The sequence below is a fragment of the Nanorana parkeri genome, unplaced genomic scaffold (genome assembly GCF_000935625.1).
Source record: "Nanorana parkeri isolate BGI_ZX_2015 unplaced genomic scaffold, ASM93562v1 scaffold2088, whole genome shotgun sequence".
NCBI classification, from domain to species: Eukaryota; Metazoa; Chordata; class Amphibia; order Anura; family Dicroglossidae; genus Nanorana; species Nanorana parkeri.
Window position 1 is genome coordinate 162,846 of NW_017308356.1, and position 21,688 is coordinate 184,533.

The 21,688-nt window shown below is 44.6% G+C and overlaps 1 protein-coding gene across 1 annotated transcript in view; it reads left to right on the plus strand.

Annotated features, from left to right (window-relative positions):
- Positions 1 to 280: 280 nt before the first annotated feature.
- Positions 281 to 21,688, plus strand: part of CUNH1orf112 (chromosome unknown C1orf112 homolog) — a gene marked incomplete at its 3' end in the record, with an annotated part of 47,690 nt that continues 26,282 nt past the window's right edge. The window contains exons 1-8 of the mRNA XM_018572624.1: positions 281 to 285; positions 11,452 to 11,456; positions 12,674 to 12,779; positions 15,378 to 15,417; positions 15,494 to 15,582; positions 17,560 to 17,664; positions 19,179 to 19,319; positions 20,582 to 20,744. Coding sequence (XP_018428126.1) covers positions 12,690 to 12,779; positions 15,378 to 15,417; positions 15,494 to 15,582; positions 17,560 to 17,664; positions 19,179 to 19,319; positions 20,582 to 20,744 — 628 coding nt within the window. The remainder of the gene's footprint in view (positions 286 to 11,451; positions 11,457 to 12,673; positions 12,780 to 15,377; positions 15,418 to 15,493; positions 15,583 to 17,559; positions 17,665 to 19,178; positions 19,320 to 20,581; positions 20,745 to 21,688) is intronic.

Here is a 21,688-nt window from a genome sequence, read left to right on the forward strand (position 1 = left end):
CACTAAGCTATAAAAAAGTTTCAAGTTGTATTGGAGGAAACAGAATTGCATTCATTTATCACTTTTTAATCTGCCTAGAGTTCAGCTTTAACCTCCCTGGCGGTATGATTTTTTCGTTTTTTTCCTTTCCTTTTTTGGTTCTATTTTTTTTTGTTTTTTGTTTTAACTTTTAAATCTCCCGCTAACGCTCGCAAGGGACAGAACCTGGAAGACGGATGTCAGCATCGGCTGGAGGACCCAGCGCGGCTCAAGGAAGAAGGTAAGAGACGTGCTGTGTATTCCCGAGTGTGGCTCGGGGTTACCGCTTATGGTACAGAAAATTAACCCAGAGCCACACTTAACTTAAGGAGGTTAAGGAATAGTGTCCTAAAAATCCTCTAGAATTACTGTACTGGTTTATAAGATAAACCCAATTGTGAATTTAGATAAATATTTTCAATGGTGCTTGCTTTCTTTAAACAACTCTTTGGTATCTGGCTCACACATCAAAGATTTTGAAGCGGGAAGTAGATGATTTGTGTTCAGTTAATGTGAATAGATTTCCTGTAATCATTTTCCAAGATATTAAAAAAATCCCTACTACACTTTCATATCTAATGTGACAATGTTTAAAGTGATACTAAACTCAGAAGTAAAATTTTAAAAATGCTAAAATGCTTTCATAATACTAGGGTATTATGAAAAATGTATCTAATTTGTGTATCACTCGGCTGTAGATTCTGAAATCATCTCTGAATTGGGGCTGGCACTGTCCTTCCTTCTGGGTTTAGGACACCAAATCCGGACCAGATCTGCAAGAGTTTCTGCATATGCAGTGCAGTGCTTTTTGCTCCGGTTTTTCCGTGTTCCGGTTTGTTTTTATTTTTTAGGCCTAAAATGGGCTTTTAGGTGTAGTTGAGTGTGTTTGTATGCATTTTTAAAGCGTTTGCATGTGTTTTGGTGCATTCCAGAGCAGAAAAAATAGGGCATACTGCAGTTTTTCCACATGCTCTGGAACTGAACGCTGTTGTGTGAACTAGAGCCCAAAATACCATTGGAATACATGGGATGCACTTTTGATGCGTTCTGTAACTGTTCTGCATCTGCTACGCACTTGGTGTGAACAAGTCGTTAATGGGACTTCTAGGGTTACATGGGAAAACATCAATCCTTTCAATTACATGCTTGGGAGATGCCTTTAAAAGAGAACTATGGGGTAAGTGTTTTTCCTCATAGTTCTCTTTAGGGTCATGGGAGGACATAAACTTGCATCCTCCCGTGATGCAAAGCTCAGTATGTTGCAGGCTATTGCTTGCAATACACGCCGCAGCTGGGACGGATCCCGACATTACTGTTGAAATCTACCCAGCTGCGTGAGTGACAGCTGGCTAGAGGCAGAGCCAGCTGTGCCTGCCCCCTCCACCGTTCGTTCCTCCACTCAGTGCTGGAGGATCGGAGAGGGGAGGAGGAATCCCTGCGGGGAGCTGTGACTGACAGTCGGACAGCCGGCTAATCGGGAAATGAGCGGATTGGTGCATGTTTCTGCTCACTTCCCGATCGATAGAGCCGACCTGTGACAGCTTCTTTGTTACAGGTCGGCTCTAACTACTGTGTTTCCCCCGAAAATAAGACACTGTCTTATATTTTTTGGGGGCTAAAAAAATTATACTAGGTCTTATTTTCGGGGTAGGTCTTATTTTTTTTTTTTAATGTACAACAATCCAAAATGAATGCAAATCCAAATCGTCAAAGTTAAGAATAGGGTGATCAGGGCAATCAGAGGTGCCGTACCTTTCCAAGAGCAATTTGGTAACCAATTGCTGGCCAGAATGAGTGAAGCGCGCTTTCACTATTCATTCCTCACAGGCGGAGTGCATTTGGTATCACTTCGCCTGTGACAGGAGCTGGCACTATAGAGGAAGCATCGGCTTGTGCGGCTTTGCTCCCTCTGCTGCTTCCTTGCTTCCTCTAGCGCTGGCTTTGTTGGCACCGCCGATTCTCTCCCGCCTTTCCCGCGGCTCTTCAAGTTTCCCCTTATGCAATCACCGGCCCTGGGAAAGGTCACAACTAGGTCTTATTTTTGGGGTATGTTTGGGGTCTTATATTTTAGCAATTCCCCAAAATAGTACTAGGTCTTATTATCGGGTAGGTCTTATTTTCGGGGAAACATGGTATGAGGATGAGTGGAAATCACTCACCTCATAGATTTTCTTTAAGCTGTATATGGTGTTTCGAATCAGTGGAACTCTCATGTACAGCATGAGTGACTCCATATTTTGGCCTCACATATGTTGCATGTGTAATTGTTTATTTTAAATGCTTTTTAGGAATATGAGGAAGTATTGGGGTACATGGCAGTTAGAAGGAAGAGTGTTGGAGTGCTGGCACTAAGGAGGAGGAATTTTTTTGGATAGACTTCTAGGGGAAGTTTCACCACTCTTCAATATAAAGGGAAAAATCTGTTGGGGATCTACTGTCGCCATCCAAGAGTGGTCGGTAGAAGGCAAAATGGCCCACTCTGAGTATGTGGTGCAAAGAAACTCCTTGCTGCATTTCCTGATGGTGTTAGGATCCACCGTACTGTAGGCATAGCTACAGGGGGGAAACCTAAGGGCATAGGATGGCATAGGTTTTACAAGGTGGTTTGGGTTAGACACTTGCCTCTGACACAGGCAAAGCTGTCTGTTTATATTTTTTCAGTCAGTATTTTGTATTTATAGATTTATGTATTTTTTTAATCTTTCCTATTCTTTTTCCTATCTTTTTTTTTTATTGTACGGCCACCCCTGATCTATACATTTAAAGAAGAACTCCAGGATTTTGAAAAGTTGACCCTTGCAGTGAGGCACCCCCACACACACATTAGGTGTGTGCAGTGAGGCACCCCACACACCTAATTTTTCTCTAGGGTTGAAAATAAAGAAGAAATACTAATACTTGATCCTCTGTCCTGCGGTAGTGACCGCTCACCTCTTTTCCCCTCCACTCGGGGGGTGGTATGTCCCTTGTCTTCACCTGTAATAGACCCATATTGGACATGAGAATGTCACTTAGACTGCCAGAGATCAGGGGAGAAGAGGCTGTGGGGACCAATATAGCATCTAAGGAGGACTAAGGATCGCTCTAGTATTTCTTCTTTATTTTTGCTGTAGATAAAACGAGTAGTTAACCCTTGCAGTGTTGGGGTAGCCCCACTGCAAGGCTTAACTCCTGGAGTTAAACTTTAAATAAAATTCCTAGGATTAAATCACCACTTTGTCCTTATGCAAAACTTAAAAAATGGGTTGCTTGAAAGATAAGGCTGTCAGCTCAGACACTGGCCTCACAGATGGGATGATGGCTACAAGTTCTTAGTGTTATCTGCCCATGGTTCTTGAATTGATTGCATCCCTGGGCTCTTTTGACAATGTGGAGGGTATTATTAGCATAATATAAAAGGTGGACACTGACATTCCAAAGGAGTTGGAAGTCTCACTCAAGAAACCCAATGAAAGAGAACAGGAAATATTAACACATACAACAACGCTGTAAAGCAGATTTACAGATCCCAGTGACACTGATATTGTTTTGCACTACAGCAAAACAATGCACTACAGCAACCTGAACACAGGGAGTCGGCCGGCTTACATTCCAGTGCGCCCTACATGTCCCGGAGTCCTGTCCTCCCGTGGTGCTCGTGTGGCCGACGTTGCACATGGGGTGTCCTGCACCTTTCCATCTGCAGCGTCTGACACATTCAGCCGGCAGCCGCACGAGCACCACGGGAGCATAGCCGTAGCCAGCTCCTTTTGTGCCTGAGGCAAGAAAAAAAAACAACATTTTTTTACATTTATTTTTTACTATTTTTTAATTTTATTTTCATTATTTATTTTTATTTAATCCGAGATCTTGTCCGTCCAGATTTTCCCGAACATGGCCAGTCTCGCGCCTACCTGGAAAACCCGGACAGGCAAGCCTTCAAAAGCACTTTTGCGGCCCCTGGGCTGGACCCACTCGGCCCTTTTTGGCTCTAGAAAAGTTAGGAAGGTCGCCAAGGGCGACGAAATTCCTTCCCCGGCTTGTAGGGCCGGGCCTCCTTCCCCCTGTTAAATGATTCCTTCCGGAACAGAGCATTTCTTTGCTTCATCAGTCTCCGATCTTGCGGAATGAACTCGGACTTCCCGCCAGTGGCTTTGGCTATAGCGGTGTCCAGTTTGTTGCCAAACAGAGTTTGACCTTCAAATGGGATCTTACACCACCCGTTTAGAGGTGGGATCAGCCACCCATGGTCTGAGCCACAAGGCTCTTCTGCCCGTGACTGCGGACAACATAACCCTGGCTAAGGATCTGACAACATCACCCGAAGCCTCGGCAAAAAAAGCCGATGATAGCCTGATGTTACGCAGAATGGACAGGATCTCGGTCTTACCCAGATCGTCCGAGACAGCGGCCTCAGCGCTGTCGACCCATGCCTCCAGAGCCTTGGCGGTAGCCGCCATGGCCACTGCTGGCTTACAGGCACCTCCTGCCATAAGGTAGAAAACGTGACAACATCGTCCAAAGGCAACGTGACATGCCTAGCCAATCTCATGAGAGCTGCGTCCACGACAGGAGATTCTTCCAACTGCTTAAAATCCTCTTTTTTAAAGGGATACAGCTTGGAAAACCAATTGCGGAAGGAAGCCTTCCGTTCGACTTGACCCCATTCCTCCTGGATGATATCTTTAATCTCATCCATGAAGGGAAAAGACAACATTTCTTTCCTAACATGCTTAACCCCTTCGTGACGGGAGACGTACACTGTACGTCCAGATTGGTCATCTTCATCCTCAGAAGAGGAAGAATTAGAATGGGGTTCAGAAGAGACATGGCCCCTACCGGCTCCGACCGTTCCCGACGGCCCAGGCCTCGCCCCGGAGACTGGCCTCTGACTCGGCTCGCCCTGCTGCAGAATCTGAGCTGCAGAGAACTCCTTCAAGGTATCCGGGAAAACTGTCTTCATTAAAGACATGACCTGAGAGGTGTCCGCATCTCTGTCCTTAGTGGCCTCAAAGAAACATGACTGGCACGCAGTCTTACCAGGCAAAGCCCTATTGGGACAAGCCCAACATCCCTCTGGGAGAGGCTGCGGGTGATGAGAAGTACCCGGCAGTGCAGAGGGAATCCGCTGATTTACAGACGGAGACCTGTTGCGGAGCCTCCTGTCATACCGCTGCGAGCGTTTGGCTAGCGGAGAAGGAGACCGACCCCGACTTGAAGTAGAGGATCGCCCACGTTCACGGCCACAACGTGACCTGGACCTAGAACTGGAAACATGAAAAATAAAAAATAAAATAGCAACATAGTACTGCCCTTGAACCATGACCTACATAAGAGGCAAGTGCCCACCTTCTCAATGATTGGCGATCTTTAGCAGGGGAAGGCTTATGCAGAGGCATACTGAAAAATGACATGCAAAAATCACTGTAGCATGGAAACGGCACTTACACCAAGAAGTTACCTGGAAAACTGCCACTAACCTGCAATCATTATAAGCACAGCACTCAAAGTGAAGGAGCACCCAGCCAGACACCTCCTTCCTATGCTGCTATCCAGCAGACTAAAATAGCCTGAGGCAGCCGGCTCTGCCCACAGGCCCCGCCTCCAAGGCTCCGCCCAGAGACCGGACCTGAGCAGTGGGACGCATCTGCGTTCCCCACCGGCCCCTGACGAGGACCACCGATCCTTCACCGAAGGCGGCCCGGCGGCGGGTATGAATGAACAAGGCGTTCCAATCCCCGCCGGAACGAACCACAGCCGAAACCGGAAGTCGGTCAGCGGAAGTGAGCTCAATGGAACGCACAGCGTGCGTTCCAACAGCCGCCGGCCGGACCACACAGTCACAGGCTTCCTGCAACATGTGAAAAGAAAAACAGAACAGATTCCCTGCGCACAACAAGCCTTCCCCCACTGCATGACCCAGGTGCCTTGCACCCGGCTTGCTAGCCCCGATGCTCACCAGCGGGGACTCCCAAGGACTGACCTGTTTAAGGCAGCAGAAGAAGGGACTTCGCCATACAGCCATAGGCGGTCAGCAAGGATCTTATCCCTGCAAGGTAGGCACACTGCACACAACCTATCGATTAGGGAGGAAAAAAAAAGAACAGCTGCTTAGGCGACTCGTGCAAATTTATGAGCTACTATCCTGATTAGGGGGAGGATGGGGGGTTAACCCATTTGTGTGCTGCCATGGAGCTGACAGGAAAGACCCCCTTCAGTCTATCATGAATGCAGCTGCTAGACTCATCCACCTAACCAACCGCTCAGTGTCTGCAACCCCCCTCTGTCAATCCCTGCACTGGCTTCCTATAGCCCAAAGGATAAAATTCAAAATATTAACAACCGCGTACAAAGCCATCCACAACTCTGCCCCGGCTATATCTCCAACCTGGTCTCAAAGTATTACCCTAACCGTCCCCTCCGCTCTTCACAAGACCTCCTGCTTTCCAGCTCCGTCATCAACTCCTCCCATGCTCGCTTCCAGGACTTCACTAGAGTGTCTCCCATCCTATGGAACTCTCTACCCCAACCTGTTCGTCTATCTCCCACACTGACTGCCTTTAGGCTATCCATTAAGACTCATCTCTTCAGGGAAGCCTATCCCACCTCACCCTAACCACTGAACAATCACTTTCTCAAACAATCATCCCCGCGCAGCTATCTCCTCATGTATCACTTGCCCCTCCCTTTTAGATTGTAAGCCCTCACGGGCAGGGCCCTCCTTACCATCTTGTCTTGAATTGTGTTGTGACTGTAATGTCTTCCTTATATTGTAAAGCGCTGTGCAAACTATTGGCGCTATATAAATCCTGTATAATAATATTAATAATAATAAGAGAAAATAGCCCCAAAACAATTGATTTTGGCCAATTCTTACAACAGCTGAATAATTTACACAGCACAAATGTACATACAGTTGCAATGGACAAATCGCTATACAAATCTTTAGACCCCCAAATTAACTGACCTACTATTACATGTATTGCCAAGTTCAAAATTAATATTTACAAAAGAAAATAGGTTAATGTGGAAGAATTTAAATAAGCCATATGGCACAGGAAAATTGATCCAAACTCCTCCTTCTATATACATGTCTCGCACATATCCTTGAGTTCAGAGAAGTGAGTAAAACCACTAAAATAACTGAAACAGGTCTATTTCTAAGCAAATTGTAGAGCCATTCTCCCCGTGAATCTCTGTGAACATTCGTTATGTGTGTATAGAGGTAATGATGAATGTTCTTATACTTTGGATCTTTTCAGGTTGAGTGTAATAACACCTTTACATGATGCTAAGGAGCACAGGAAAAAAAGACTTATTTACTATGTGCCTCAATCTCATCTAGTGCAGGGGTCCTCAACCCCCGTGCCGCAGACTGGTACCAGTCCATGGTCTGTTAGGAACTGGGCCGCAGCCGCCAGCAGTCTCCTCGGCAGTCCTGCTCCCCATTAGGAGCTTTCACTTAGTTCCTTGCGGCCATGCAAGTTAGAGCAGAGGAGACTGTGCCTTGTGCATTTAATCCCACCAGCAATGTATCCTCAAATACTTCTATGTCCTATAAGATGGAAATGAGGTGAGGGCCATCTCTTGCATAGGATGGCAATTGGCAATACATGTACATAGAGTTTTAAAACCGCAACATTCTCAGTAAGGGACTTCCCTGAGATAAAGGGTCTTTTGTATATTCTGTGAATTTCTGGAATAAAAAAAAGTATCATAGGATGTTCATTTTTCAAAAAAGGAAATTACATCCTTTGAAATGACTTTTGCTGTTCCGCTATCCGTTAGATCAAACAACTTTTTTTCTGACAATTGCTAGCCCATCAGAAAGGGACTTTTTAATACAATTGATGTTTAGAAAGAATATGCATATCCATAATTTCTTATTAACTATTGTCCCTAATGACAAGGTTACCACCCTTGCCAAACAGCTTAAAGCGTAACTGCACAGAAAATATGTATAGTGTAACTGTAAACACAGTTAGACTTTATTAGTAATTACTGTATAGCTATGTAATCCATTCAAAGCAACTTGCTGTTCACTGGTACATTATCATTAAACAACTAGGCAAAACATAAGCTTTAGAATGTTATTGTGTTACCAAGATGCCAAAAGACAAGGATGGGAAAAAAATGAAACATTTTTTTTTAAAGTTTGGTAAACATAAAAAATTGAACATCACTATTCTGGTCCATGGGTCTTTTGCATAAAAGTGGACTTTTGGAACAGCATAAAAAACTGAATCCCAGAACATTCAATTTTCAGGGAAAAAAGGTAATGGCATCCTTTGAAATCACTTTCTGCTACTCCTCCACATCAAGTAGAGCACACATTTTTTGACCATCACTAACCCATGACAAAGGGACCTTTTATTACCATGGAGAGTTATGAACAATACACATATTTTTAGTTCCATGTAGTTCCAAATAGAAGTACAGGTACCTAACAATAATATTATCTGTATAGCTATGTACTGTAATCTATTGAAATCATTTTGTAGTGGGGGAACTACATCAGTGACAACAATGTAATTGGACAGGTGCACTACACTGATCACCGGTATAAGGGAGAACTCCTCTACTGTTAGGATCGAGGTGTGGGCCCAAAGTGACGAGGAGGACCTCCCTTGCAACCCCGTCTGATGACCACTGGGGTTGAGAACAGTAGGTTCAGGCAGGGGATGCACGAGTGCTGGATGCGGATCTTGAGGTCACGAGGTCTACTTGGTGACCGGGCAGAATAGCCGTCGTGCTTGAAGGGTTCAGCAAAAGGGAGAGTAAGAGACAAGCCGGGTCAATAACGTGCGGGCAGCAGAGTACAAGGGGTTAACCAGAGAGAGGTCTTGAGACAAGCCGGGTCAATAACGTGCGGGCAGCAGAGTACAAGGGGTTAACCAGAGAGGGGTCTGTGGACAAGACGGGTCGGTAATAGGAAGGCACTGGAAACAGGAATCCCAATGGGGAAGGAGCAGGAGCAGGAGCAGGAGCAAGGCAAGTGAGACAATGGGAACAGGCATAAGAGCACAGCAGAACCCTCCAGAGCTGGCTGAAGATCACCCAGCACTGAATGGGCGTCCTGTGGTGCTTTATATAGACCGAGGACGTGCTACTGCGCATGCACCGGCGTGATGACGTCAACGCGCCGTATTGCCGCGATGACGTCACTCCGCATGGGGCGTGACCCGCCGGGCCTTCTTGCGTCTGCGCGGCCGGGACGTGCCGGTGGACGCCCTCTCTGTCTGCGTCCCCGCAGAGGGACTCGGCATCTCCCGCGGGCAGGTACCTGACATCTACTAACTGCCAACATAAGGGACACTTTTCCACTAACAACCAATATAAGGGGGCTTATTTCCACTTACCTCCAATGTAAAGGGCAACTTCTTGACCAGCAATATAGGGGTGCACTTCTCCACTTATGACCAACATGAGTCACCACTTCTCCCACTAACCAACAATGTAAGGAGGCATTTTTCCACTGACAACAAATGTAAAGGGCACCATATTGACCACTCTGCACAGAGCATAACCCAGACACACCCCCATATATGCACTCAATATGCTATGTTATATAATACTTAGAACTACTTAGCTGCTCTAGTAAGTTCTGCTGTATATTACTAACTCCTCACCAAAGTATTAATTGTCTTAACAGTTTCTAGTTGCTAAGCGATTTCCAATTACTTAAGCGAAAATGTTCTTTAATAGGGAATGTTACTTTACTGAACAAAACAGTGTGAGCAGCCACGCTTTTTATTGCTGAACAGTCATACTATGTCTCTTCAATAATAAAACAAACATTCTTACCCGCCTGCTTGCAAACTTCTTCTAATTGTAACTAAGCTGTGCTTATGCAGCTCAGTGCATATTCTTGGCATTCCTTAGCACCAGGAATAATGGACTCCCGTGCACAAGCTTGGGAGTTACATCAACCCAGCCCACCCAATCAAGGTGGCTGAAGATGCCGAACCGAGAAGAAGCTGGTTATAAGATGTCAACTGAGTATTGGATCCATTAGTTCCACTTTAGGGTAGACTCAGATAAAGTTTTAGCTCTCTGTCTATATTCTGTGTGCAGAAATGTGTGTGGTGGAAGAGTTTAACTTATTATTAATAATTACATTAAATTATCTGAGGTTTACAGTACATGGGTCTTTGAAATTCTTGCTGATGGTACAGTATTTATGCAATATCTTGTGATCAGCTGGATACTGCCATATGTGGGAGAGGGTGTGTGTTAGTCTTGTATCCCTAGACCTGCTGTCAATGAAGGACAAACATGCTGTTGAACTAGGGCCTGAGTATTGGGCCTAGGCTGTCATGGCCTTACTGGATGGATTTTTCCAGGAGGAGTGTAGCCTAAACCTGGGAAGATTCATCAAGGAGGGACTTCAATTGGAGGTGTCCGATAAGCCAGAGGTTGGCTTGCACCTTACCGGAAGTTGGTGTCTTATCCAGGGAGATGTACAGTACATCACTTCCGCATTCTGACAGAGGAGAGGGGACCGGAGGGAGGTCGTGTAACGATGGTGTACCGTGACACCAACGCTGGGGGTTATTACTATGTGAAGTGACACCAACGCTGGGGGTTATTATTGTGTACAGTGACACCAACGCTGGGGGTTATTATTGTGTGCAGTGACACCAACGATGGGGGTTATTACTGTGTGCAGTGACACCAACGTTGGGGTTTATTACTGTGTGCATTGACACCAACGCTGGGGGTATTACTGTGTGCAGTGACACCAACGCTGGGGGTTATTACTTTGTGCAGTGACACCAACGCTGGGGGTTATTACTGTGTGCAGTGACACCAATGCTGGGGGTTATTACTGTGTGCAGTGACACCAATGCTGGGGGTTATTACGGTGTGCAGTGACACCAATGCTGGGGGTTATTACGGTGTGCAGTGACACCAATGCTGGGGGTTATTGTTGCATCCACTGACACAATTATTTTTCTCCCACCTTCTCTTCAGCATACCCCTAATTCCTAGCATACGTAGAACAATGCCACACCACTTATACACAAAGTCAGGAGTCTCAAACTCAATTCACTCGGGGGGCCACTCAACAAATGTATTTCTCCCATGGGGGCCACTTGCCAAATTTCCTACTTTAAAATAAAATGTAACTATATCCGGTATGGAACAACGGACCCCAATACACACACAATAAGGCCCCATTCATATCTGTAGGTTTAGGTGCGATTAGGGATTCCTGCGTTAGGAATTTGCGTTTTCCTACAGTAGGAATCCCTAATCTGACGTTTGCAAGCAGCATCTGTCACCAATTAAAGTTAATGATCGGGTGACAGCAGCTGAATGTAAACGCCTGCACACCGCATGTAATGGTATGTGATATAATTACATGTGATTAGGAATCAATCACTATCCCTGGACGCATCAATTGTGCATCCAGGGAGTGATTACATGCGGTGTGCAGGCGTTTACATTCAGCTGCTGTCACCCGATCATTAACTTTAATTGGTGACAGATGCTGCTTGCAAACGTCAGATTAGGGATTCCTACTGTAGGAAAACGCAAATTCCTAACGCAGGAATCCCTAATCCCGCCTAAAAATAAACCCCCCTACACATAAAAAAATACTACACCTCTACATATAAAATAATACACCTCCCTGTACATACACAAAAAAATACCCCCTCCACATATAAAATAATAGTCCCAGTCGTCCCCCAATAGGGTTGCCACCTTACGGGATTCACCCGCACAGTACGGGTTTTGAAAGCTGTGTCCGGGTTTCATGGCAGCTGAGATCCGGACACATGATGTCAGGCAGATAGGGGCAACCAAAATTAAGATAGGGGCTTCTGGCCCCCCACTGAAAATAGTCTTGACTCTGATATTTACATATGAATGGGTAGCGCTATTTATATGAATGAGCCGCAACTCATTCTCCCCAAAAAATCTCTATGCGTTGCTAGAGTGTTCGAGTTTTCGAAAGAAAAGGTGGCAACCCTATCCCCCACCCACCCACATGAATAATTTAATACAGAGCCCCCTCTCCTGCTTACTACTTTTTGCAGGGAGGCGGCTGTGTGAGGAAGCACGATCCTTGGTGATTGATTAGTGAGGTCTGCAGCAGACCTTACCAATCAATCACCTGACTTGTGAGCTGGCTGCATAGTACCGGCTCGCGGGCCGGTACTTTGAGACCTATACAAATTACTTTGCAACTATACAAATACTGTAGTCTTGACAGTACAACCCAGAAGCTGTCTGCAATAGAAGAGGTTCTCATGAGAGGACATGTAAACCTCTGAACAGCACAGGAGGGCTGCTTGTGAAAGTTTTTCACTGCAGGAAGCTTATCAGAAGGAGGCTTCATCCGCAGCCTGTGCCAGCAGCCAGAGATTCCATGAAAGCACGGCTAGGAAAATCCGTTGACATCACATAGGACTTTTTCCTTCATACGTCACATGCTGAGGTAAAGGATCAGGCGGGGCCAGTTTGTTTCCCGCGCACCCAGGACTAGCTGCTCTGTCAATGGCTGAACAGTACAGTGATCAGACGGGACACAGCCGGGTGTACTGGTGTCATTAAACTGCAGAACTTCCACATACTGACGCGGTGACAGTACAACACGGAGCGGACAGACCGCCCGGACTCATGGAACTTGGCGACACTCTCCTCATCCACAGGCACAGTCAGTAGTTAGCCGGTCACCAGGGAAGATGTCGCAGACAGACACACTGGAGGAGATGAGGAGCTGGAGCCAGGAGACATGCCGGAGAGAGTTACAACAAGCTCTGCCCAAACTTCTGATATCCTACTTTATATAAGACGTGGACATAGATGTGTATACACGGCGTTTTGTTTACATGTTTCACCTTTGCATTATAATTGTATTTTTGTCTAACATAGGTGGAAATCATTTTAAAGAGGACCTGTAACCACTCCATGTCTACTAAATCACGTGTTTCTTCAGTGGATAACAAGTACAATGTGGGCAGCGGATAAACAAGGCAGATAAATGTTTGCCTTTCAGGTGGTTGGGAATGTGGGTGGACTTGGGAGCAAACCAGGTTCATGTAAGTCCACTTAAAACTGTCAGTGAGCAACTGCCTCCTGGCCTAGTATGTGGCCAGGGCATTCCCTTCCCCCCCACACCTAAGTGTAACAGGGGTGGGGAAAAGCCCAGGCCACAGCTGATTGGCCCAGGAGGGGAGGTGGTGTCACTGACGGTTTTAGGTTGACTTGGTTAGTTCCAAGCTCATGCAAATCCCTAGTTAGGACATCAAATCTTCAACATTGAGCGCTCTGGGTGTTGCCATTGTCTGATACTTCCAGGTGTGTTCCCAGCTATGCACCAAGGTCCAATAAAGGAAAATCTGCAAACAGGGGCAACTCTAGCCTACACACCTGGAAATGTCAGATATTTAGATGGAACCGCACTGTACCTTTTTTGAACTCTTCCTCCACCCCTTACCTGTCACCACCGCCAGTCCCTGCAGCGATCCTCTGACCCAAACTTTTTGTTTGAGGGGTAGGAGATTGAGGGCACAGGAGCCATAGGCTCCTTCTGTTATCAATCAACCTGTTGGGCGGAGAGGAGCGGCGTGGCTTCTTGCAGGGCTGTCTATGGACACACACAGCCACTGCGGGAACATGCAAGCATGGATTCCTCCATAGCAGCTGCTGGTGGCACCCTTTCAGGGGGCGTGGGAGACAGTGATGTGGGGACCCACTAGAAAACGAATTTAAACTTTTTTTTTTTAAATAACAGATGTGGACACGATCTGTGCTACCCTGATATACAAAGTAAAAAAAGGAAGTTTTAATGTCACTCATTTTCCTTCTGGAAAACAAATCCATGAAACTTGGGAAGTTGAAGGCTTTTGGTGCGGCAAAGTTTCAAGGAAATTGAGGTTTAGGCACTTTTTTATTTTACACATTAAGCCCTTTTCATATTAAATGTTTTAGAATGTCCCACAAGGCTGCTTTTGGCCAGATTCACACTTCTGCACAGGCAGCATGCACTGATAGTTTCAAACTCACTGGATTTCTAGCAAGTTCAGTATTTTTAAAAAGGAAAAACTTGCGGGAATGTGTTGGAAAGATATACTGAATGTTTGATTTTTCTCATTCTGGCCTTGTTCACACCAGATGCAGTGCGTTCTGGCCAGAACGCACTGCATCGTGGGGCAGGAGGGGGCGTGGCTTTGTGGGTCAGTAGGGGGCGTGGTGGACCATTGAACTGAATGGCACCGTAACCACGCCCTCTGGCCGCAATTCGATCTGCCGCACGTGATCGCAAGGCACATTATGCCTCCGGTCCGATCAAAACAGTGCTTGCAGCATTTTGACCGGACTAGACCAAAGGCATAATGTGCATTGCGGCCGGAGGGCGTGCCTACGGTGCCATTCACTTCAATGGACCGCCACACCCCCTCCTGCCCCACAACATAGTGAGCCGAACGCACTGCATCTGGTGTGAACGAGCCCTTGCCCTGACTTACACTCTACGGTATTTAACTAGTTGTGGACCTTTTGGCACATCAGGTACACCCAAAAAAAATGCTTCAGTGAAGTTCTTGGGTGTACCTGCTACATCCTGGTCTACTGCCCAACACACCTCCTGAGCTGCCTGAAATCACTGAAACTGGCTGCAATTGAGTGACTGCAATTTTGACAACCAGGTCCCAGTCTATGCTGTAGGAGTGCTGACAGCAGCTGCTTTAATACAGTTCAGCCTGAGAACTCTGTTTTCAGGCTTTGTTTATAAATACACTGTAACAATATTATTCTTGAATTTAAACATGGAGCAAACAGTCCAATTTCCCAAAGATTCTAAGTCACTTAGGCCCCTTTCACGCAGCCATTCCAATCGGGTTCACCTGTCAGTTTTTCAGGCGGACCCGATCGGATGCCCAATGCAAGTCTATGGGCAGCCACGTGGAAACGGTTGAGCATCTGTTTACACCAGGTTACCCTTGCCTCAGGGTGCGTCCGAAGAAGCAGACGGATCAGAGATCTGTTTCACTGGGCCAGATTGTGCGGTATTGGGGGTAATCTGATGTAAATGGACACTTGTCTGTTTACATCCGATTCCCCATAGACGCATATGGGATCCGGCAGTTTAAATTTTTTCCTCCATTGCAAGGTGGAGGAAAAAACTGGGCATGGATGTTACAATGGTGACATCCTTTCTGAACTGCTCCGATCAGCAGGGGATCCATGTACGGATCCCTTGCTGATCAGAACAGAAGTCATCCATAATTAATTATAAAAATATGACATTGAACCTTTTCCTCCAGGTTTGAGGGCAGGATGGGTGAGGTTATTTCTGTGTGAACAAAATATGTGTTATAATAATTATATATTATTATTCAGTGTTCAGTCTTTTCCTTAATTAATTCCACTCCAAGTTTCAGGGTTCAGACAGCTGGGAGGAGATGATTCGTAAGTTACATAAACAACTGTGTGTATTTTAACTTTAAATGTTTATACTTACAAAGTTGTTGTTTTTTTGTTTCAGGACTATTTAAGATTGTTACAGAAGTGTTTCTACCTCATATCAGCTTGGTTGAGGTGGAACAAGGTGTATTTTCACAAGTGCTGCCAAAGGTATTGTGATGTTTTCTGCAAAAGTTTAAAGCACCCCAGTTAGTTTAGGACAATGTGTGGAAGGGTTCTAAACCTTGCCACGTATTTTTTTCTGTTTCTATAGTCATTGTAGTGATTTTATCTCACTTCCGGTGTGGTCAGTAAGAGAGAAAGGAAGCAAAATCCCTACAATTCAGACACGCATAGTAATAAAACATGAATTTAGAGAAATGTGAAGGTTTATTGCTGTTTGTATCCTCATTGAGGATTTCTCCTAACTTCCTGTTTGGTCATCTGGATAGAAATCTCCTTAACGGGAACATAAGGCTCACAACTTGGCGGTATAGTTTTTGCGCGTTTGTACACGTGGATTCAGCGTTCGGTTATTTGCACTTTGCCACATTTTTATGCGTATGAAGATGTGTGCCCATGAAAATGCATGTTTTGACTGGCAGCTTAAGAAACATTGCAGTCAATGAACAAACGTGCATGAAAATGTGCAACATTCTTCTACCGCGTGTTTCCATAGAAGTCTATGGGGGGAAAAATGAACTTGAAACTGCCAAAAGAAGTTCATGTACTTTTTTCTGCATTTGACTTTTATCTGCTGGCATTTTGCTGCTCAGGTGTGAACAGGGGCCATTGAAAATCATAGGATTTCTTGTGTTGGGTTGAGTTGCCTGGAGTTTGGCGTTAATGTTGAATGAGTGCGTAAAATTCCCTTGATATAAACCCGTGGTGTCCCACCAGTGCTCTATGTGCGGTCCATTGTGCCCTTGTCTGGGCCAGCTGGATAGAGTACAAGAAGCACTTGAAATGTTGGGCCCCAGGGAGATGGCTGTTTATGTTTGTTTTCCTCTGATGCACCATCACTTTGCATCGCCAGCCAAATACCCTTCCTGCACAGGCCAGGCCACATGTCCTGTCAGGATGTCCAGGGATGTGGAATTCCTATCGCCCGGGACATGCAGTTCTGGGCGCTGGGCGAGTAGTTGTTTTTTTTTGTACATTTAGCCCTGCTTTGGAATGCACAGCGGGGAGCCGCCGCTCGTTTTTTTTTACAAGTGATATGATCAGATCACTTGTATCAAACGAGCAGCAATGTTGTCGTAGGGGAACATGGAGCCGGCTTCCCGTGCATATCAGGAAGCTGGGCGGCGATTAATGACTCGCCTCCCGGTTTCCTGATTGGCCGGGAAGTTACTGCAGCTGAGTTACTGCATATTTTTTCTTTATATTGTTAGCACCTAATAATGTGGAGATGGTGTTGATATATATGATGTATGGACACTGGGCTGGCTGCTTTTGCACATCAAGGGGCTTACATGGTCACCTTAGGCTGTGACTGCTGTAGGGAAATTAGATTTGAAGCACCACACTGATATTTTTATATAATTTTCAGTAGCTGCTGCAACCATCTGCTGGCGGACATTGTGCCAATCTACACAATGGTCATTAATCAAACAATCTATTCACTACCAAGTCCACATACACTGTTTCTCACCCTGCAAGACTCAGCCTCTGAAAAGCATTGGCTTTATCTGAATTTTATATATGAATAAACTTGTATCAGGACAATATCATGATGTAAACAGTGTCAGTCTTTACAAATATTTATTGAACATGCATAGCTCTATAGGGAATGGCAGTAAAAATTTATGAAGGATAATTCACCACTTCCTTACTGTGTGCATTTTGCCAAGTTTGTTCCGGGGTCCACTTTTTTGTGAAGCATTCAAAGGAGTTTTTGGCTTATTTTAGCTGTTATCTTTAGAAGTAGAGACCATCAGTGGTAACCTCCATTCTACTTCATAACAGGTTTAGTTGTAAACTGAAAAAAGATGTAAGTAAATATAAAAATTAAAATAGTTTATAAAATTCTAACCTTAAAAACCCAATTTTTTAAAATAAAAACAATGTTATTTTCAGTTTAAATGTATTTTATATTTTCTAGTGGTTTGGAATCTTAAAACAATTTACTTTTTTTTTTTTCTTTAGGCTGTGAAAGAATTTCACAATATAGTGGCTGAAATCTCAAGACTGTCATCGGAGTTCTCAAGTCAGAATACAGAACTGAAGAATTCATTAAGGAATATGTTGCAGGTGTTTTATATTATTTCAAGGGTCTACGATTCAAGCTTCAATAGCAGTAGTATTATTAATTCCCTTTCAACCATTTAATCTTTGTTTTTAAAAAATGGAGCTGTCCATACACTGCTCAGATTTACACTGCTCAGATGCTAGATGCAGTGCGTTTCCGGCCCGATTTTGGCCGGAACGCACTGCCTCGCATTGTGCCCGGCTCACTTTTTAGTGGGGTAGGAGGAGGCGTGGTGGGCCATTTAAGTGAATGGCGCCGTAGCCACGCCCTCCGGCCGCAATGCGATCCGCCGCACGGGATCGCAAGGCACATTGTGCCTGCGGTCTGAACCTGTGCGGTGCGATCAAAATGCTACAAGCACTATTTTGATCGCATCGCACTGCATCTAGTGTGACTGAGCCCTTAAAGCAGTGTTTGGCTCTGTCTGTCAGCACCTCCTTGTTTTGATTTTAAATCGGCTTTTGTTGGCTGAAAATCTTCTCGCCCAAACACTGCAGCCATTTAGCTGGGTATTCTGACAGCGGCACAGAATATAATCTGTCTTCTGGGCTGAAGAATACAATAGCCCTGCGAGGCTGAATGAGAAAAAAAACAAGTATATGGCCAACCTAACTCTTGATGGCGTTAAACCTAAATTGTACTTTATGCTGGCCCACTTCCAGACAAAGAAGTAAAAGTAACGGATTTCTTTTTACCCAAATGGCTAAAAACATTTTTCATGCTACAATTCCCCCTTTTAATAACTACAAATAAAATTAAAAAAATTTAATGTACACATTTTGAATAGAAGCTTAAAGGGTTTCTAAACCCTCAGCTTTTTTTGCATAGATCTACTGCTAGCCAGCAGAAAGATGTCAGAGTTGTTTTAAGCATGAGTAGTTGTAATATTGCCTCAGAATCTTACCAGGGGTTTAACCTTCGAACTCTAAAGCTGTGGCTGCCACATCTATTTCTTCATAGTGGTTCAGCTAGGGTTAATATGTATTAAGGTGATTTCTCTGCGGTCATATTGTGTTGATAGAATTCTTTTAGAGATCCTTACGGAGTTGAATATTGTTTCATGCCATGAAGTTGCTCCTCTCCATTCGGATGCTACTTGGATCCAGAAAGCTATTGTTATGTGCTCAGCCACCCTTTGAGCCAAAAAATGACCGGGTAGACATTGCTAAGTGCTGTGCCATCCTGTGAGCTGGAAATCTCATCCGTGGGTATTTGTCACAGTGCGTAAAGAGGAACAAAAAATATAAATGTCTAAAAAGAATGGCATAGTAAGGAATACTTTGTCTCTTCTGCAATAAAAGATTGTTCTCTGCCTGTTTGCGATCTTCTGGAGAAAGTAGACTGAGCTGCTCATGCTACCAAACAAAAATCTCAGCAGTAAAGACAGAAATACACACTGACCCCAGAAAAAGTATTACAAAAAGATTATTTTATGTATTGTTTTTGGGATGTTTAATAATTTCACATTATGGCCCTTACATTTTGATTTTATTTGATTTCTTGTATTTGTTAACAGAATATGGCTCATTGGTTGGAAGCTCTAACCGCTTGTGTGCGTGGTGTCTGTTCTACAGAGGAACCAGTAGCGTTGGAAAATGTCCATTCACTTCCTGCATCAGTGCTTCAAATTCTCGTTACAACATTCACCCACTGCAAGGTGTGGATCATTTAAAAAAAAAATATTTTAGCTTTAATAATATTTCTATTCTTTTTTTTTTTTTGTGTATTTACACTATATTGCCAAAAGTATTGGGATGCCTGCCTTTACATGCACATGAACTTTAATGGCATCCCAGTCTTAGTCCGTAGGGTTCAATATTGAGTTGGCCCACCATTTGCAGCTATAACAGCTTCAACTCTTCTGGGAAGGCGTCCACTAGGTTTAGGAGTGTTTCTATGGGAATGTTTGACCATTCTTCCAGAAGCACATTTGTGAGGTCAGGTACTGATGTTGGACGAGAAGGCCTGGCTCACAGTCTCCAGTCTAATTCATCCCAAAGGTGTTCTGTCGGGTTGAGGTCAGGACTCTGTGCAGGCCAGTCAAGTTCCTCCACCCCAAACTCGCTCATCCATGTCTTTATGGACCTTGCTTGGTGCACTGGTGCGCAGTCATGTTGGAACAGGAAGGGGCCATCCCCAAACTGTTCCCACAAAGTTGGGAGCATGAAATTGTCCAAAATGTCTTGGTATGCTGATGTCTTAAGAGTTCCCTTCACTGGAATAAGGGGACCAAGCCCAACCCCACACCATAATCCCCCCTCCACCAAACTTTACACTTGGCACAATGCAGTCAGGCAAGTACCGTTCTCCTGGCAACCGCCAAACCCAGGCACGTCCATCGGATTGCCAGACAGAGAAGCGTGATTCATCACTCCAGAGAACACGTCTCCACTTCTCTAGACTCCAGTGTTGGCGTGCTTTACACCACTGCATCCGACTCTTTGCATTGCACATGGTGATGTAAGGCTTGGATGCAGCCGCTCGGCCATGGAAACCCATTCCTTGAAGCTCTCTACGCACTGTTGTTGTGCCAATCTTAAGGCCACATGAAGCTTGGAGGTCTGTAGCTATTGCAAACAGTTGGCGACTTCTGCGCACTGTGCACTTCAGCATGCGCTGACCCCGCTCTGTCATTTTACGTGGCCTACCACTTCGTGGCAGAGTTGCTGTTGTTCCCAGTTGCTTCCACTTTGTTATAATACCACTAACAGTTGAATGTGGAATATTTAGTAGCAAAGAAATTTCACAGAAAACACGAATGCAATAATTTGGAGGGCTGTCCCAATACTTTTGGCAATATAGTGTATGTGTGATGCACATTGTGCCTCTTACAGTGTGCCTTAGTTTTGGGATAACATTTATATTTAATTTTTTATTTGGCAAACTAATATCCTAATTTCTAATTTTGTTATTTTTCAGGAAAGTGATTCACTATATAGTGGAAGACTCCATCTGGTTTTGGATCTTCTTCAAGCCATTTTTAAGGATGCAGTATGTCTTCAGAAGCAGCTAATGGAACTGCTAGATAAGGCCACTTTAGGCAGCTCTGCTTCAGAAAAAGAAGTTGCATGGTTGGTGTCATGTAAGTGCACAGGATTGTTTTACTTAAAGCATATATTAAAAAAGAATAATGTCACACCTATACCACTTCTTTCTTTTTTCTCATATTTGCTATTTTTTGTTTGTTTTGAAAATCACAGCTTTGTGACACCTACATTATGATATTAATAACCTACGTAAAAGGTAACTGAAAATTAAAATAATGTAAGGAATACTTAGATTGGTAAACCTGGACTCTGCTCAGATCAGCATTTATTTTACTCTCATCCTAAATACGGTACATATTTTGTACATTACATCGCTGCTGCATCTGGAGCCTCTCATCCCTGCCTCGAGCCGCTTCAGGCAGGGAACTGTGTCGGAGGAGCGAGCGGCGGCTGGCCGCAATTCAGGATGGCCGAGCGGTGTGTATACCAGAGCCGCTGTCATCCTGTCAGTTTGACAGCGGCTCTGTGTGTGGCCGAACGGGGGATCGATAAATATTGATATTTACCAATCCTGTGCAGAGCAAACACCGGAGTGATCGTCTGATCACTCTGGTGTTTGTAAATAACTGGGGACACATAGTACTATGTGTCCCCAGTTATGAATGAACAGGCTGTGATTTACATCACTTCCTGTTCATTTATGAATGGGGAGTAGCACTCACTACTGAGGCTCCTCCCCATTCCTAAACTGGTGATAGTAAATATTTTTTACTATCATCAGTTTCTGAATGAATGGAAAGCCTCTGTACTGAGTGCTGGGGCTGCAGAAAAAGACATTGAGGACTCTGGGTCCTCAATTTCTAAAGGGAAATGTCCCAAGATATTTCACCGTAGCCACCCTCCCTACCCCCAACAGTATTTTTTTTTTAAACTATTTAAAACAATGTAAAAAATAAAAAATTATTTAAAAATGTGTAAAAAAAACTAATTTAGGAAAAGCACAACCCCTCCCTCCCCCCCCCCACACAAAACAAAAAAA